Consider the following 20,278-nt stretch of genomic DNA (forward strand, 5'->3'; position numbering starts at 1 on the left):
GCACTGATATTTTTGTAAATCCATATCTTTGCCATTTTTTGTTCAATCTCATTGAAATTTTGCACACTTATGTATAGAGATCTAATATGATTTTTTAAAAAATTCCGAATTTTTGATAACAATGTAATGCAGTGAGATAATTTTGAATCTTTTATTACATTATTTTAAGGTACACTTTTCATAATTTCGAGGCAAATTTGGCAAATTTTTTTAATGGTAAAATAATGTACACTAATAGGTGTACAATTAAGTGCAGTAACTTTTTGGTAAATTAATGCTATTATTTTCTGTGATATTTTGGATTCGAACATTTTTTACAAGCAAACTTTTCAATATATTATCAACCACAAAACTGTGTATAATATATCTAATAAAATTTTGTTCCACTTAAATATGCTTCAAAGTAAAAGAATAGGTGTGCCAAATTTCAGTGCAATCCTTCCAGTAGTTTCTGATACATGCGTTCCTGAAAGCAGAAAACCTTAAGTTGCAGAAAAATCATTTTAAAGTGTGGAAGGGAAAAAAAAACAAAAAAAATATCTATCATATCTTAGCTAAAACTGCCCATATCCATGTTCCATTTCTTCATCATCATCCTCTACAGCTCTTATAGCTTCTCTACTCCTTTGCCTAGCAATTTTTTGTATGTTCTGGACTGAAGTCTCCGCCTTCGTGAATCTTTGCTTATCGATGATCTGCAGTATCTGCTCATTGGTTGGTTGGTTGTTTTGGGGGAAGAGACCAAACTGCGAGGTCATCGGTCTCATTGGATCAGGGAAGGATGGGGAAAGAAGTCGGCTGTGCCCTTTCAAAGGAACCATCCCGGCATTTTGCCTGGAGCGACTTAGGGAAATCACGGAAAACCTAAATCAGGATGGCCAGACACGGGATTGAACCGTCGTCCTCCCGAATGCGAGTATCTGCTCATTGGAGGCTCCAGGTGTAAAGCCCAACTTGCTGAGGATGTGAAGTCTTGCCACATTCTCATCATTAAACACTGCTGCAGCTTCCAAAGCAGAAATCTTCACCACTAAATTGGAAACAAACACAGTCTTTGGACATCTTTTCCAAATAAGAACATTGAAACTTTCATTTGGGTTCTGTGTTTTCCCATGCAGACGTTTTTCTAGCAGTTCTGATGAAGCCAGTACTCTAAAAGTTGGTTTAATGGCCATTGAAACCTCATAAGGAAGGTTATTTTTATGGGTATAAGCTTCCCCACTTTCCTTAAGTTTCAAAAATTTGCACCATTCATTAGAACAGAGGCCATGTTGAGGTGTAGTGTCTGTCGACAAGTAATGAAACCAAATGGCCCATACTGCTTTCCTCATACTGTCCAAGCTTGTGAGGTTACTTCTAATTGAAGCACCATAATAGACTTGTAGGCTGTGAAATCTCTTCTTTGTTAGTCTGTTTTTACCTCCCAGTGGCTTCCCATTCTCTAGTAGCTTGCCTTTATTGTCTGCAACAAGTCTTCGGAGTCGTCCACCCATCCTCTTCTGAATATGGCCTAAGCACTCCAGTTTCTCAATAGTGCAATCTTTTCCATAGGGCTGACTTTCAACTACTTTCTTGAAAGCACTAGAGTCTCCATCTGCCAAATACTGTATGTATCTTACTCCATACTTTTGCAAAGATCTATGGAAAATGCATCCATACCTGCAGCTTCCATCCCACCACTGGAGCCCTCATAATTTCTGCTACAAAAAGCTTTATGGGCTTCTTGCCTTTCTGTTTCTTTACCTACATCAATATATTTCTTGTGCAAGGAACATGCAGAACAATATTTATACATCACCACTAAGTCTAATACTTTTCCAGTGTCGACACTAATGATTGTTGAAACTCCATGCAGTGAAGTATGCCCCCTCTTCATCCAGGAACTGTCATAGGAAACTGCTATATCACTGCTATTAGTTGCTTCACAATTTTCGTGAATTGCCCCCAGGACTGCCATTTTCATGCTCTCTTCACTTACTTCTGCAACTGCATTGAGGAGAGCAGTATTCATTGCAGAAAATTTTAGGGGAGGACCAGGCATGTTCATAATACCACATAAAAGGTTTCCACCATCTCTTCCAATCACTATACATCTTAGTCCATAAGCAAATCTCATATTGGCTTCATAGATTCTATTACTGACCTTTGATGTCTTGAATGGTCTGTCAGCATCACAATTTTGACACAAAATGTGCAATGTGCAAACCAAACCCCCTCTCTTTCCATCATCAACCAAATCCACATTTCCTCCACAAACAGAGCACTTGCAGGCTTTTCTAAGTGCTTCTGCCACCATTTCCAGATCCACAATTCTGAAACCTGTATTTCTGTCTTGATTTGTTTCTTCTGACACAATCCCTGTCCCAAGTTTTATTTTATATGCACTTTGAGACAAGCTAATGTTTGCATCTGCAAGCCCGTCCCTAACCTCAATGTCATTTTTTCGCTTTATATTGGAAATATGGGGCTTACTATATTTTTTAAATGCTTTACCAGGTCTCGGCATTGTAGAAAGGGATCAACAGATTCAACCTTCTACAAAGAATGGCACAATGAATCAAGTGTCACTCGAATTCCACTGAACAGCACAAAACTTGTTTACAACACTCCACAACCTTCTATACCACACTGATTGAACCAGAAAATGGCTCCACAGCCTTCTTTACAACACTGCTGTTATGTATACAAAAAATCACAGCCTTCTAAAGCTATATTTTCTAGGTTCACAGGCCAAATTCTGCAATAAAATTTTTCCTCCATTTGGTACATTGAAAAGCGGGCTTGGCGCATTACACTGCTTAGGGTTTTAATTTTTTTATGCCATTTGTAGTTCAAATTTCAAGGAAAAAATTTGGGATAATAATCTCAATTATATTTACTATCAAATAAGCAAATAAAAATAATTTGTAAATTTTTCATTATTTCTGCCACTGTCTCCCCTTAAGTATTGACATAAACTCTCACCGCTCTTAGGTGCCACAATATTAACCGTAAAGATTTGTGATTGTGTTTTCTCATTTCTGCTTCAGTACTTCCTGTGATTTCAGTGAAATATTATTGCAAGATGGTTTGCTGACGTCAGTGTGTGTAGCACAGTTGACGAATGAAGTATAAACTTCCCTTGCTATTTGTTCCAATTTATACATGATTGACAAGGTAGCAATTAACGCTAATTAATACTGTCTACAGTTAGACATCAGTGACACTGAAATTCCTTAGCAGGTATTCTACCATTGAACTGAAGTCTGTTTTACCCATGACTGAGTCTATGTGATTGTTACATTGGTATCCCTACAATTCATTACACCCAAGAATCTGTTTTGAGTTGATTGATTCCAACTGTGACTTGTTGAAACTTTTTTTCATTTTGTGAATTGCAAAATTTTAAATTAATGAACATTTAAAGCAAGTTGCCAATCTTTGTACCACCTGGAATCTTTATCAAGATCCGGCTAAGTATTTGTGCATCTTTCAGATAGTACCTCATTATAGAGAATTACAGCATATGTGAAAAGTCTGTAGTTACCATTAATATTGTCTTGAAGGTAATTAATATACAACATGAACAGCAGGGATACCATCACACTTACTTGAATACGTTCTAAAACTGCTAACACGCTACATTCTTTGCCCTCCCTACAAAGAAATCCTCATTCTAGTTACTTGATACCCCATATAATTGTAGTTTTGGTAACAAGCATATGTGTGGTACTGAGTCAAATGCTTTTCAGAAGTCAAGAAATACTGCGTCTATGTGACTGCCTTGATATATGGCTTGCAGAAAGTTGTGAGAAAACCATGAAATAGTTTTCACACAACTGATGTTTTTGAATTCGTACTGGTTGGCATTCTGTTCTAGACATGTCATTGAATTTGTGCTCAGAGTGTGTTCTAGGATTCTACAACAGATAAATGTCAATTAGATTGTATAGTGGAAGACTGTGACTTTAAAGTCAACTTCTGAGATGAGATCATATCTCCCTTGACATCTTCCCCAAAGCATTGGCGACTCACAGCAGCATTCTGTCACCCACCAAATCTTTGTAATATCCTTGTAAAACATGACATTCTCAGATAATTATCCTATCCCTGCAATCTTTCCTACTGTAAATTCTGCCCTCTTGCACTCAAGTGCTGTTACTGTCCCACCATCTAAATACTTCAACATCAAAGGCAGAGCAACATATGAAATTACAGATGTTGACAAGTAACATGTCTTCACTGCCTGTATTTTTACCATATTTATAAGATGAAGTTTTTCCTAAATTTGTCTTTCAAAAAATACGTCTTATACTTGCGGATTAAATTATTGCTGCTGAGGTAAACAATTTTACAGATGAAGCTTTTGCTGTTGAGGTTTTGTACAAATTTCTTTTGAAGAGAAATGAAGGGTAGAGCTTAGCAAACACTTTCGCTTTAACCATCTGCTGGGAATGTTGGAAAAGTTACATGACGGGGTCTTTCAAGACCCCAGTTCATTTGACTGGAGCACTTTATTTATTGTTTGGTTTTGCCATTATTTCCTTGTTGTAACATCAAATTGTTATATTCCACACTGTTTTTATTATAGTGGATCATGTATGTTTTTTATATTGTATGGCAGAAAATTCATCATTATATAATTTGCACACATTTTGTTTTACGTTGCTTTTTGTTACAATAACATCTTTTATTTTTTACAATTTACATCCTTACATATTAAACATTATCAGGACATACCATTTTATTTTATCTTTTTGAAGACAACTGATATATTTTCTTATTTATCAATTTTTGCTATATCTTAGAGATCATAACACAAATAAGAAAATGAAAACTTCAGTTCAATGAGATAACCTATTCTAATTTTACTGTGATAGAAATGGCCTTGTTACCATGACACGGTAGTCTTATGTTGATGTAAGGATGTACAAGCTGTCATCCTAACTGCAGCAGTAACTGCCGCCTCTTCTGATTTGAAGTCAGACTTTGTGGGTGAAGATACAACCATATAATCATTGCAGCAATTCCAGCAATGTTGATCATATTGTAGAAGAGTACAAGTGGCTAGTGCTTGGTGTTGTTTCATGCTATAGGTGCCTACAAGTTGACACAAGGTGTCAACACCCCCCTTATGTTTGTTGTAATGCTCTATTACTTTTGGCTTCTTTTCGTGACCAACTACAGTTCATGATGAGTGAAGAGAGGAGACAAGTGTAACTGCTAACGACTTCTTTGGTACATATGATACTAGTGATACGGAATAAGAGAATCCAGACACAGAGGGATTTACTTCTCTCGAATGATGTGGCTGCCTCTCCTTAGGAATTGTGATCTTGTTTTCCTCAGAGCTCTGACATAGGTGGTGTTCATCGCCAGCAATTCTCTCACTAAAGGTATGCTACTGAAAAAATTGTAAGCTGCAATGTTGTGGCCTTTAGTGAACCATTTTGCAGTTAGATCTCTTATGACTCTGGAAACCTGATTTACTTTTCTCTTTTCGCCAGGTTGTTTTCCCAAGTAAATTTATCCATTCAGCAGAAAGCACAAGCCCACCATATTTTTATACCATATTTGGCAGACTTGCTTTTCACATATTGTCGAAATGGACGTTTCCCTCTAAACGTAACAAGCTATTCATCAAGAGTTATGTCAAAGCCTGAACTGTATATGGAAGAAAGCTGTGTAGTGAGCGTTTCCCAGATGTCTCTAAATGCAGCTAATTTACTATGAGTCCTACAAGCTTCTCTTGTTTCCTCACTGTCAAACCTGAGAAAACTTGTGATAGCTTGAAACCTTTTTAGGTGCATTGTTGCTCTGAAATTAGGTCTGCTATGTTCTTTGTTCCACTGATCTGTAGGCTCCAGAAGATACAAGCAAACCAATGATCGCCTCTAAGTCTTCTGCATCTAGTTCCTTCCATACCTTAGGCGTACTACTAGGATAATCTTCATTCCACTTTTGTACACTCGCCTAACCCCTGTTAGTTTCCCTTACCAGAACGAACATTATTTCTGGGGTAATTAGGAGCTTTAGGGCTCCTTTTATTGAATTAGGGGGTACAACTTCAGTACCAGGTTTATCATGAATTATATTATGAGGTGGAATTTGGCACTTAGTTGGAAGCTCTTTGTACCAAATCATTCCATTTTTCCAGTGAAATAACCTTTCATAGTGTTGTCATTACTTACAGTTATATCATTGTCACTGTGAATGACGTCATCTTCAGTATCTTCCTCTTCCCCTTCCATTACATCACTGCTTTCCTCCTCTTCACTATCTGAGGGCAAGTATTTATCATCATTCAGGTCATAAATACTTTGATTATCTACATCATCATCATCATCATCATCATCATCCCACGTCTCAAGAAGATCTTATCAGCTTCTTCAGTCCGAACAAGTTTTCCATCAACCCTAAACAAAAAATTAATCCTATACTTAAATTCTAACGCAAGTTATATGAAAATAGTTTTTCCTTCAGTTTCCACAGTTTTCATAATTTTGATTGACTTACATAATGAACAGACATTTCTTTCTTTATATGAATACTACTATAAATTTATGCAAAACTGTAAGATTTGAAAACAAATACTGCGCTTACGTAATAAAGCCAGCCATCATCCACTTCACTCGCATCAACAATGCTATCTGAAGCTTAACAACTGAGTAACCTGCATTGTAATAAGTTCTGCCAACTTCAGCCATTTTCTGGCAACACAAAGTCAGTCAAACCAGCTGGGCTCTTTGAAGACCCCAAGTGCCTATTTTTGTTGATTCCTAAATTAAGACATCATAAATTAAAGAAATATTTGATTAATGGTATTTAAGCATAGTAGCCATAGCTATGAAAGAGATTCAGGGACCATGAGTGTTGCAGATCCAGTAAATAATGAAGTGCAAGAAGTGTAAGTGGTATGGGGTCTAAAAAGACACCACATGCCCAGTGGAGGGTTATAGGCTTGAGATTTCCCGATACGCAGAAGTGCTCGTTACAGTATCGATCTCATTTGATCAGTCATATGACATTTGACTTGTGGCACTTGTGCAACTGATGGATATGTGAGAAACTATAAACTAGGCACTACAACAATCTAATGTTCTGCTTAAAAAATTGAAAATTGTGAAATACAGGAGGAAATAGCATTAAATTTTATCAACTCACAAACTTTTGAAAAGTTCTCATACATGTGTGGATATCATATTTATGCTGCTTTCTAAGTAAAGGTAAAATTCAGAAGTGAAACTCTTGTCCATTCAGAAGTGAAACTCTTGTCCTTCAGAAACCATAACATGATTCTGAATCCAAGTCACTGTTTTGTTTGGTTATAAGAAATCAATGATTTATGGAGTGCGTTTCAAATGGAAATTCAGTAGGTGTACACATATCGGAATACTTGGGGTAACACTACCAGCTTTTAATCAACTTTACAGCAAGATGGTGACATTCGTAGGAAACGAGAAAAAAAATTAATGCAGAATTAAATGTCTAACAAACAAAACAAATAACATTAGGCTGACTGCAGTTGTTATCGCAAAAAGAAATTATAGTGGAAAGACCCATTGCGGAGACAGTACCAATGGACAGCACTAGACTTCAGGACAAATGAGAGTTTGAGAACTGAACTGAATCGTTACTGCAATATTTAATTTAAGTATTAGTTACTGTTGTTACATATGACCTGCACTCCAGAAGATACAGCTGTCTGTTTTCCACTGTTGCCAATGCACAGCACTTCAAAAGGCTTGTAGGGAGAACAGTGACATGAGCTTAGCTAAGAACTATTGTGAGTGTGGAGAGGAAATTGGTGAGTGGGCAGCAAATTTTGTCTCTGCCAACTATGGAAATCTATGCTGTGTACTTTGGCTTTTTATGAACATCTACACTGTTCAAACTGCAGTTTGCCCAAATCCATTTGTACTCAGAATCAAATTGACTGTAATATTAGCCAAATACTCAACAATAGCTTACATTTCTGCAGAAGATGCTAAAAGCTTAGACTGAGGCCAGTGGTGTATGTACGTGTTTTGTGCTGCAATGTTGTTAACCCTCACCATGAGGTATGGTGCAAATGATGGGGTTGTGTCAGCTGCTGGTTCTATACAGCCAGTGAGAAAGTGACAGACAGATGATATGTTTTTGTAGCAAAATACATTGTAATATTCTCACATATATATAGGAATGAAATCCACTGTGTGTTAAAAAAACAACAAAACATATTTGGAAGAAACAGACAAATATATGTGACAAGGCAGATAAAAATTTCACAGCTGCCCTGTTAGGATGATGGTGCTGATGATTAAAAATAGTAGTACCACAGGTGACAGGCTAAACAAAAGAGACAGTGAAGATAAAAACTAATGTAAACAATTTCTTTTATTTATTTTATTTCCCCTTGTATTATCAAACTGTAGAAAATCAATAAATGGCATAAGGTTAGAATAAGTGTAATGGTAACTTTTTAGGCACATGCCTTACATCAATAAAAGTTTGTAATTTTGATTTTTCATAATATGTTAAAAATAAATTTTTTGTACTCTGGTAAATTCAATATATTGGAATGACCCACACTAATCTCGCAGAGTACATTAATGGGCACTCTGTACCCAATTGCTGAATGTTTTCTACATAATAATTCAAGGGACATGAATACCAGCCCCTCCTGCATGGACTATTATGATTCTACCATCCTGTACAAATTTCTCAACTTCCTCTCCAACATATCTTTGAGCTCAGCAGCTTTCTGGCCTTACCTTCCATGGCACTTTTCTGGACTTACATTCCAAGGCACCTTTCTGGACTTGCCTTCCGTTAAATGGCTAAATGCAAGTGTTGTTTTCAGTTGTTGGTTACTTGTTGAATTTCTTATATCTCTGTCTGGTGTAAGCATTTCCAATTACATATAGTACATACAGCTACAATGCATGAATGAACTAGAGTTTGGGAAGTTAGTGTTTTGTTTGTGTTGTGAAGTAGAAGCCTGGAACGAAGGAGAAGGGAGAGGACAAGAAACAATATTGGCACATGACTTGCTCCTCTTCAGGGTTTAGTTGAGCCAATGCACCTGAGGCACCAATCACTGTTGACAATATCACGTGTTCACTAAACGTAACACTGTCGAGAGGCTGGGAATTTAATCTTGGGCTTTGACACGAAGTTTGTTGACAAGCTGACTGCCTCTGTGCTGAGCACCACCTCCCTGATCGTTTGTTAGCACTCTTGACTGTGGAGGTGGGTTAGTTCTTCGTAATATCAAGAAAGCGTTATTCAGCATTGTGTAGTATATTTTCATGTAAAAGGGTACAATTTTATCTTTGCTTTTGATATGTGGATGTTATTTTCACCTATGAAAATCGGTAATAGTCTGTACATCAGGATCGGGGAATATGACCTCCTCTGTGACATCTTAATAGATAATATTTACTCTGTTGGTTTTCTTTCTAAATTTCTAATCATTTCTGCTTTTCAAAATTGTAGTACACACCTCTGAAAATTTTCTAAAGTTTCCGGTTCTGACTTATCCCATAGCTTCAATTAAATAATTCTTCATTTTGGTGTTTTGAAGTACTGTTACGTATGTCTGTAACTAGTGTGCCTGAAATGAAGAGTATTGGAGCACCCAGCCTATAGGATAGTACTTTGTTGTGAAATATAAGAAAAATAAGTTGATTCAAACTACTTCTGGTCATTTTTGTACCTATGTGAAACGTTCATTATTTATTTGCATTAGATATGTAAACTATAGTCATAGATATTTACTGTTACCAAAAAGTGTATGATGTCGTGTCTGTGCCATATTTTCTGATTTCAGAATGAAGTTAATGCTATTAAATGGGATCCTCAAGGAAACTTGCTGGCATCTTGCTCAGATGATATGACACTGAAGATATGGTCCATGAAACAGGACACTTGTGTCCATGACCTGCAGGCACATAGTAAAGAAATCTACACAATCAAATGGAGCCCCACAGGTCCAGGGACATCTAATCCCAATATGAACCTTATTCTTGCAAGGTAATTGCTTTCTTTTAATAATAAATGCAGCACTGTGTGCCAACTTCCTCAGTATTTTGTAGGACTTTTTGTTATATTATTTGCTTTAACGGTGTGTTTGAAAAGAAACTCTGATTCCAATGATTTACAGGGTGAGCAAAGCTGTTGCATAAAAATTAAGTCTCACAATTTATGTGCTACTCTGTTAAAATCACTGTATTCTACCATACAAAGATTCATACATGTGTAGCAAACAAGAAAAACTACATTTAGGAAAAATTTAATGACTTTTCAGATAGGGAATACAGAATAATCTCATGGAGATTCAGTACATGTGATAGTCAGTTGTAAATCAAACTTCACAGTAAAGTGGCACATTTCATTTGTTCATTTCACTAACTTGTAAATGCGGTAAATGGAAACCTTAACCATAGTTATTCCTTTCTCAGTATTATGAAAAGGAAAGTTGCCACCCACCATATAGTGGAGATGCTGAGTCGCATAAAGGCTCCACCACTGTTTTTTTGAACTGCAAGGATTATCTGGCAGAAGGTCTCCGCTAGCTGTCAGATACATCCACGTACAAACCTTGCCACAGTGACCTCCAGAAATCCAGCAGGAACTCCATTCACTCCTCAAATCCTGAGGCCCATCCCACAACCTCTCCCTGGAGTCCATCTCTCTGCGCACTCCTAAAGTCCATAAACCCAACCACCCATGATGCCCCATTGTGGCCAGTTACTCTGCCCCCATTGAGAGAATCTGCTCTCTTAGACCAACACCTTTAACCTATTAACCAGAATCTACATTCCTGTATAAAAGGTACCGACCATTTCCTCTACCGACTCTCCACAGTTCCTGTCCCTGTGCAACATGGTGCCCAGCTCATCACTATTGATGCCACTTCTCTTTACACTAACATCCTAATGCCCATGGCCTTACCGCTATTGAACACTACCTTTCCCAGTGCCCAGTGGGTTCCAAACCAACTACCCCCCCTCCCCCCCCCCCCTCGGTTCAGATTCATTGATGACATCTTTGTGATTTGGTTTGAGGGTGAGGACACCCTATCCACATTCCTCCAGAACCTTAACAACTTCTCCCTCATTTGATTCACCTGGTCCTACTCAACCCAACAGGCCACCTTCCTAGACGTTGATCTCCACCTCAGAGATGGCTACCTCACAACCTCTGTCTATGTCAGACCTACTAACCACCAGCAATATCTCTGCTTTGACAGCTGCCATACCAAGAAGTCCCTTCCATACGGCCTAACCTCCCAAGGTCGTCGCATCTGCAGTGATGACCGGTCCCTCTTGAAATATTTTGAGGATGTCACTGAAGCCTTCACAAACCGTAATTATCCTCCCAACCTTGTACCAAACCAAATTTCTGTGCCTTATCTTTTCAGTCTGCCACCACTTCACTAAGTCCCTCCGTCTGGCCACGGAGCAGCATTCCCCTCATAACTCAGTAGCACCCAGGACTGGAGCTGTTGAATTACTTTTTCCGCCAGGGTTTCAACTACCTCTCGTCGTGCCCTGGAATGAGAAATGTCCTGACCACTATCCTTCCCGCCCCTCCCACAGTGGTATTCTGCCATCCACCGAACCTGCACAATATACTTGTCCGTCCCTACACAACCCTTGCTCCCAACCCCTTACCTCATGGCTCATACCCCTGTAGTAGAGATAGATGCAAGATCTGTCCCATACATCCTCCCACCACCACCTACTCCAGTCTGGTGACAAACATCACCTATCCCATCCAAGACAGGACTACCCGTGAAACCAGTCATGTGATCTAAAAGCTAAGCTGCAACTACTGTGCTGTATTCTGTGTGGGCATGACAACCAACAAGCTGACTGCCCGCTTGAATGGCCACCGACAAATTGTAGCCAAGAAACAAATGGACCACCCTGTTGCTGAGTACACTGCCAAACACAACATCCTTCATTTCAGTGGCTGTGCCATATGGAAATTTGAAATTAGCGGAGATTGAGGCCTGGTGGATAACGGGAAGAGAGGATGTATTGAAGAGCAAGTTCCCATCTCCGGAGTTCGGATAGGTTGGTATTGGTAGGAAGTATCCAGATAACCCGGACGGTGTAACACTGCGCCAAGATGTGCTGGTCGTGCACCAAGGCATGTTTAGCCACAGGGTGATCCTCATTACCAACAAACACTGTCTGCCTGTGTCCATTCATGCGAATGGACAGTTTGTTGCTGGTCATTCCCACATAGAATGCATCACAGTGTAGGCAGGTCAGTTGGTAGATCACGTGGGTGCTTTCACACGTGGCTCTGCCTTTGATTGTGTACACCTTCCGGGTTACAGGACTGGAGTAGGTGGTGGTGGGAGGGTGCATGGGACAGGTTTTACACCGGGGGCGGTTACAAGGGTAGGAGCCAGAGGGTAGGGAAGGTGGTTTGGGGATTTCATAGGGATGAACTAAGAGGTTACGAAGGTTAGGTGGACGGCGGAAAGACACTCTTGGTGGAGTGGGGAGGATTTCATGAAGGATGGATCTCATTTCAGGGCAGGATTTGAGGAAGTCGTATCCCTGCTGGAGAGCCACATTCAGAATCTGATCCAGTCCCGGAAAGTATCCTGTCAAATGTGAGGCACTTTTGTGGTTCCTCTGTGGGAGGTTCTGGGTTTGAGAGGATGAGGAAGTGGCTCTGGTTATTTGCTTCTGTACCAGGTCGGGAGGGTAGTTGCGGGATGCGAAAGCTGTTGTCAGGTTGTTGGTGTAATGCTTCAGGGATTCCGGACTGGAGCAGATTCGTTTGCCACGAAGACCTAGGCTGTAGGGAAGGGACCGTTTGATGTGGAATGGGTGGCAGCTGTCGTAATGGAGGTACTGTTGCTTGTTGGTGGGTTTGATGTGGACGGACGTGTGAAGCTGGCCATTGGACAGGTGAAGGTCAACATCAAGGAAAGTGGCATGGGATTTGGAGTAGGACCAGGTGAATCTGATGGAGCCAAAGGAGTTGAGGTTGGAGAGGAAATTCTGGAGTTCTTCTTCACTGTGAGTCCAGATCATGAAGATGTCATCAATAAATCTGTACCAAACTTTGGGTTGGCAGGCCTGGGTAACCAAGAAGGCTTCCTCTAAGCGACCCATGAATAGGTTGGCGTACGAGGGGGCCATCCTGGTACCCATGGCTGTTCCCTTTAATTGTTGGTATGTCTGGTTTTCAAAAGTGAAGAAGTTGTGGGTCAGGATGAAGCTGGCTAAGGTAATGAGGAAAGAGGTTTTAGGTAGGGTGGCAGGTGATCGGCGTGAAAGGAAGTGCTCCATCGCAGCGAGGCCCTGGACGTGCGGGATATTTGTGTATAAGGAAGTGGCATCAATGGTGACAAGGATGGTTTCTGGGGGTAACGGACTGGGTAAGGATTCCAGGCGTTCGAGAAAGTGGTTGGTGTCTTTGATGAAGGATGGGAGACTGCATGTAATGGGTTGAAGGTGTTGATCCACGTAGGCAGAGATACGTTCTGTGGGGGCTTGGTAACCAGCTACAATGGGGCGGCCGGGATGGTTGGGTTTGTGAATTTTAGGAAGAAGGTAGAAGGTAGGGGTGCGGGGTGTCGGTGGGGTCAGGAGGTTGATGGAGTCAGGTGAAAGGTTTTGTAGGGGGCCTAAGGTTCTGAGGATTCCTTGAAGCTCTGCCTGGACATCAGGAATGGGATTACCTTGGCAAACTTTGTATGTGGTGTTGTCTGAAAGCTGACGCAGTCCCTCAGCCACATACTCCCGACGATCAAGTACCACGGTCGTGGAACCCTTGTCCGCCGGAAGAATGACGATGGACCGGTCAGCCTTCAGATCACGGATAGCCTGGGCTTCAGCAGTGGTGATGTTTGGAGTAGGATTAAGGTTTTTTAAGAAGGATTGAGAGGCAAGGCTGGAAGTCAGAAATTCCTGGAAGGTTTGGAGAGGGTGATTTTGAGGAAGAGGAGGTGGGTCCCGCTGTGACGGAGGACGGAACTGTTCCAGGCAGGGTTCAATTTGGATAGTGTCTTGGGGAGTTGGATCATTAGGGGTAGGATTAGGATCATTTTTCTTCGTGGCAAAGTGATACTTCCAGCAGAGAGTACGAGTGTAGGACAGTAAATCTTTGACGAGGGCTGTTTGGTTGAATCTGGGAGTGGGGCTGAAGGTGAGGCCTTTGGATAGGACAGAGGTTTCGGATTGGGAGAGAGGTTTGGAGGAAAGGTTAACTACTGAATTAGGGTGTTGTGGTGCCAGATTGTGTTGATCGGAATTTTGAGGTTTTGGAGGGAGTGGAGCTGGAAGTGGGAGATTGAGTAGATGGGAGAGACTGGGTTTGTGTGCAATGAGAGGTGGTTGAGGTTTGCTGGAAAGGTTGTGAAAGGTGAGTGAGTTGCCTTTCCGGAGGTGGGAAACCAGGAGATTGGATAGTTTTTTGAGGTGAAGGGTGGCATGCTGTTCTAATTGGCGGTTGGCCTGTAGGAGGATGCTCTGAATAGCCGGTGTGGATGTGGGAGAGGAAAGATTGAGGACTTTTATTAAGGATAGGAGTTGACGGGTGTGTTCATTGGCTGAGTTGATGTGTAGGTGAAGGATTAGGTGGGTGAGGGCAATGGATTGTTCAGTTTGGAACTGGTATAGGGACTGATGGAAAGAAGGGTTGCAGCCAGAGATGGGAACTTTAAGTGTGAGGCCTTTGGGGGTGATGCCAAATGGCAGACAAGCCTGAGAAAATAGAATATGTGAGCGTAATCTGGCTAGGGTGAAGGCATGTTTGCGGAGGGAATGTAAATAAAACTTAATGGGGTCATTGTGGGGGTGTTGTGAGGGTGACATGGTATTAGAAGGTGGAAAGTTTAACATGAGGTTGAAATGAAAAAGAAAGATAGAAATATATGGGGAGAGAGACAGGTGAACTAGAAAGCAATTGGAGATCTGCTTGTGTCTGTATATGTGTGGATGGATATGTGTGCGTGTGCGAGTGTGTACCCGTCCTTTTTTCCCCCTAAGGTAAGTCTTTCCGCTCCCGGGACTGGAATGACTCCTTACCCTCTCCCTTAAAACCCACATCCTTTCGTCTTTCCCTCTCCTTCCCTCTTTCCTGATGAGGCAACAGTTTGTTGCGAAAGCTTGAATTTTGTGTGTATGTTTGTGTTCGTCTGTGTGTCTGTCGACCTGCCAGCACTTTCATTTGGTAAGTCACATCATCTTTGTTTATATATATACACTCCTGGAAATTGAAATAAGAACACCGTGAATTCATTGTCCCAGGAAGGGGAAACTTTATTGACACATTCCTCGGGTCAGATACATCACATGATCACACTGACAGAACCACAGGCACATAGACACAGGCAACAGAGCATGCACAATGTCGCCACTAGTACAGTGTATATCCACCTTTCGCAGCAATGCAGGCTGCTATTCTCCCATGGAGACGATCGTAGAGATGCTGGATGTAGTCCTGTGGAACGGCTTGCCATGCCATTTCCACCTGGCGCCTCAGTTGGACCAGCGTTCGTGCTGGACGTGCAGACCGCGTGAGACGACGCTTCATCCAGTCCCAAACATGCTCAATGGGGGACAGATCCGGAGATCTTGCTGGCCAGGGTAGTTGACTTACACCTTCTAGAGCACGTTGGGTGGCACGGCATACATGCGGACGTGCATTGTCCTGTTGGAACAGCGAGTTCCCTTGCCGGTCTAGGAATGGTAGAACGATGGGTTCGATGACGGTTTGGATGTACCGTTCACTATTCAGTGTCCCCTCGACGATCACCAGTGGTGTACGGCCAGTGTAGGAGATCGCTCCCCACACCATGATGCTGGGTGTTGGCCCTGTGTGCCTCGGTCGTATGCAGTCCTGATTGTGGCGCTCACCTGCACGGCGCCAAACACGCATACGACCATCATTGGCACCAAGGCAGAAGCGACTCTCATCGCTGAAGACGACACGTCTCCATTCGTCCCTCCATTCACGCCTGTCGCGACACCACTGGAGGCGGGCTGCACGATGTTGGGGCGTGAGCGGAAGACGGCCTAACGGTGTGCGGGACCGTAGCCCAGCTTCATGGAGACGGTTGCGAATGGTCCTCGCCGATACCCCAGGAGCAACAGTGTCGCTAATTTGCTGGGAAGTGGCGGTGCGGTCCCCTACGGCACGGCGTAGGATCCTACGGTCTTGGCGTGCATCCGTGCGTCGCTGCGGTCCGGTCCCAGGTCGACAGGCACGTGCACCTTCCGCCGACCACTGGCGACAACATCGATGTACTGTGGAGACCTCACGCCCCACGTGTTCAGCAATTCGGCGGTACGTCCACCCGGCCTCCCGCATGCCCACTATACGCCCTCGCTCAAAGTCCGTCAACTGCACATACAGTTCACGTCCACGCTGTCGCGGCATGCTACCAGTGTTAAAGACTACGATGGAGCTCCGTATGCCACGACAAACTGGCTGACACTGACGGCGGCGGTGCACAAATGCTGTGCAGCTAGCGCCATTCGACGGCCAACACCGCGGTTCCTGGTGTGTCCGCTGTGCCGTGCGTGTGATCATTGCTTGTACAGCCCTCTCGCAGTGTCCGGAGCAAGTATGGTGGGTCTGACACACCGGTGTCAATGTGTTCTTTTTTCCATTTCCTCGAGTGTGTATATATATATATATATATATATATATATATATATATATATATATATATATATATATATGGTGAGTAGCAACTTTCTTTTTCACAATATTTTTACATTCCATTCTGGATTTTCCATTGTTTGATTATTCCTTTCTCAGCCAAATGAATCTAAAGATATCAGAATGTAATAAAAACAGGGCATTTTGTACATTGTTTCAGCTAAAAGTTTTATATTTTCTGATGAGAAGGCAGTTCAAATCAGTTCTGTTTGGTAGAGTATTCTACCCATTCTCTTCAGCAGTGGCCAGTCATGTAGAGTGATTAGTGGATGATGGAACTCTCTTGGAAAAAGGTTGCATTGGCTGCAGCAAAGCAGTACAAAATATGTCTGTTATCCACATTATTCGGGATAAGATATACGCAGCAAGACTAATGTAGGATGTACTATAATCCGTTCATCATAAGAATAAACCTGATGAAACTAAACACAAACGCAATGATTGGTCAGAAGCTGTAGCACAGGTACACTGGTGTTGTTACGCTCTTGGAAGTAGGTCCTACTTATGTAAGAGGCGTCTTATTACTAAGTTATGTTAAATGAAACTTTAAGATACTCAAATGTATTAACAGCCATCAGCATTTTTCTTAATCACGCTTTAACTACATTGTTTTTATTTCAAAAATCGTGTACAGTCATAGCCTCTGCATGGTTGTAATCTGATTTTCATGCTGTTAATGCGCAGTATGAAAATGGCTGAGGCTTCTTTCTGTTCCGTAGTGAGATGCGCGCATGGAACATGGTTAAAAAGTGCCAAGAAATAGGCTGTTCTTAATGTATTTCATAAATTTATGGAGATATTGGGCTTTGAAGTTTTCCGACCCTTGTATACAATGCAGTTGATGAATTATTCATATTGAAAATGTAGTGTAGTCATTAGCATAATGGAATGTAAGCAAACTGCGGTTCTTTCGTGCATGGGTTCAAATCTCCCTTGAGTAACTTTTTATTTCTCGTTCAATTTGAAATACCTAAATCTTGTAATTATAAAACTCATTGCAATTTTTTATGAATAATGCACGTTTTCTTGTTTCTAATTATATATTGGACACGAAATTCTTGTTTCCATTTCAGATGTTGTTGTTGTTGTGGTCTTCAGTCCAGAGACTGGTTTGATGCAGCTCTCCATTCTACTCTATCCTGTGCTAGGTTCTTCATCTCCCAGTACCTACTGCACATCCTTCTGAATCTGTTTAGTGTATTAATCTCTTGGTCTCCCTCTGTGATTTTTACCCTCCACGCTGCCTCCAATACTAAATTGGTGATCCCTTGATGCTTCAGAATATGCCCTACCAACCGATCCCTTTGATCTTAATCTTCAGCATTCTTCTGTAGCACCACATTTCGATAGCTTCTATTCTCCTCTTGTCTAAACTATTTATCGTCCATGTTTCAGTTACATACATGGCTGCACTCCATACGAATACTTTTAGAAATGACTTCCTGACACTTACATCTATACTTGATGTTAACAAATTTCTCTTCTTTAGAAATGCTTTCCTTGCCATTTACTCATTTACTACTTTAAGTGTCTCATTTCCTAATCTAATTCCCACATCACCCAATTTAATTCAACGACATTCCATTAACCTCGTTTTGCTTTGTTGATGTTCATCTTATATCCTCCTTTCAAGACCATGTCCATTCCTCCTTTCAAGACCATGTCCATTCCGTTCAGCTGCTCTTCCAGGTCCTTTGCTGTCTCTGACAGAATTAAAATGTCATTGGTGAAACTCAAAGTTTTTATTTCTTCTCCATGGATTTTAATTCCTACTCCAAATTGTTCTTTTGTTTCCTTTCCTGCTTGCTCAATATACAGATTGAATAACGTTGGGGAGAGACTACTACCCTGTCTCACTTTCTTCCCAACCACTGCTTCCCTTTCATGTCCCTCATGTCCATTTCAGATACAAATTCTTAATTATCAATTTTTTATGAAATTCTGTTCATAAAAGTTGTTTAAATTAAGAAAACATAACAATTAATTGTCTGCTTGTGTCTGTATATGTGTGGATGGATATGTGTGTGAGTGCGAGTGTATACCCGTCCTTTTTTCCCCCTAAGGTAAGTCTTTCCGCTCCCGGGATTGGAATGACTCCCTACCCTCTCCCTTAAAACCCAAATCCTTTCGTCTTTCCCTCTCCTTCCCTCTTTCCTGACGAGGCAACCGTTGGTTGCGAAAGCTAGAATTTTGTGTGTATGTTTGTGTTTGTTTGTGTGTCTATCGACGTGCCAGCGCTTTCGTTTGGTAAGTCACATCATCTTTGTTTAGATATATTTTTTCCCACGTGGAATGTTTCCTTCTATTATAAACATATTATGTAATATACATAAAATCAAAATCATAGCGACCCCTACTTTTCATTGCAAACTTTTTTGAATTTTGCAGTGTTTGTCTTTCATGCAAATATCACAATAGCTATGAACATTAATGAAATGGTCGGCACGTCATCATGAAGGACACGTATAAAGCTATAAGTAACACAAAAATGATTTTTTTTTACCAAATGGTTTCTGTAAAATCATTTGAAAGGACAGGGCATGCACCTCAATTCTGTCATCACCGACCAGGTGAAAGGGGGCAAACATTGTGGCCCTCCCCTCCCGAACAAATCAATGAACTCGCCCAAGTGCTTTGGACAAAAATTGGTTACTGTGCATTGCACACCATTTTCTGTGCTGACTCTTAATAGAGGTAACATGACATGTTACACAAATAACTGTGTGTCAGATTATTGTGTGTGTGTGTGTGTGTGTGTGTGTGTGTGTGTGTGTGTGTGTGTGTGTGTGTGTGTTGCATGTTCATATCTCAGAGTATGGAGGAATTCTGCAAAAACCTGCACAGTTATGAGAGTTACAGCACAACTCTGGGGAAGCAGTAAAGGAATTCTTGGAATCAAGAGGCTGCCAGAGAGTGGTGTGCTACTTAGGAAGCAGAGCCCAGCATTGTTTGGATGCACCAGATAGTTGTTCTAGCAGGAGATGAAAATGTAACTTTCCAGTGTGCCATAGAAATGTTTATTTTTGAAAAAACGAGCTTGCATGAAATAGATAAAAGCAGATGCTATAGAAACTGTTATTCACACCAAGCACTGTGAGACTTTTTCACCATAGATGAGACAGCAAGCATGGGGAAACCAGAGTTATTATTTTTCCCAAGGACATACAACTCTACTGTGTGGTTTAATGATGGGTAAAATATATTGGCACTTATTTGGTACCTGGGCAGGGATTACTCAAGTGGACATCGTCATCAGGAGGAACAAAACTAGCACTCTGAGTGTCAAGAGTGTAGAATGTTTGATCCTTTAATCTTATAGATTGGCTAGGGAATTTACAAATTTAAATGGATGGGTCGAAGTTACATATAATGACAGTGCATGACGCATGGTGGCAGGAAGAGGAGACATGAGTACAGGCATGTAAATACAAAATCAGACAAGGGTTATATGGGAGAACATCTAATAATGAGTAAGAAAATAGGGGTGCAGGTTAGCTACTATGAACAGCACGTTGAATGTATTATCATAGCCAAGATAGCCAAGAAGCCAACACCCAACACAGTAGCACAAGTTTATATGCCAACTAGGTCCACAGATGTGGAAGAGATTGAGAGAATGTGT

The 20,278-nt window shown here is 41.2% G+C and overlaps 1 protein-coding gene across 1 annotated transcript in view; it reads left to right on the top strand.

The window, feature by feature from the left end:
• The window catches only part of LOC126161355 (F-box-like/WD repeat-containing protein TBL1XR1), a 132,834-nt gene that overhangs the window by 85,381 nt on the left and 27,175 nt on the right, over positions 1-20,278 (top strand). Inside the window, exon 8 of the mRNA XM_049917123.1 lies at positions 9,791-9,993. Coding sequence (XP_049773080.1) covers positions 9,791-9,993 — 203 coding nt within the window. The remainder of the gene's footprint in view (positions 1-9,790; positions 9,994-20,278) is intronic.

Source organism: Schistocerca cancellata, chromosome 2, assembly GCF_023864275.1.
Source record: "Schistocerca cancellata isolate TAMUIC-IGC-003103 chromosome 2, iqSchCanc2.1, whole genome shotgun sequence".
Classification (NCBI taxonomy): domain Eukaryota; kingdom Metazoa; phylum Arthropoda; class Insecta; order Orthoptera; family Acrididae; genus Schistocerca; species Schistocerca cancellata.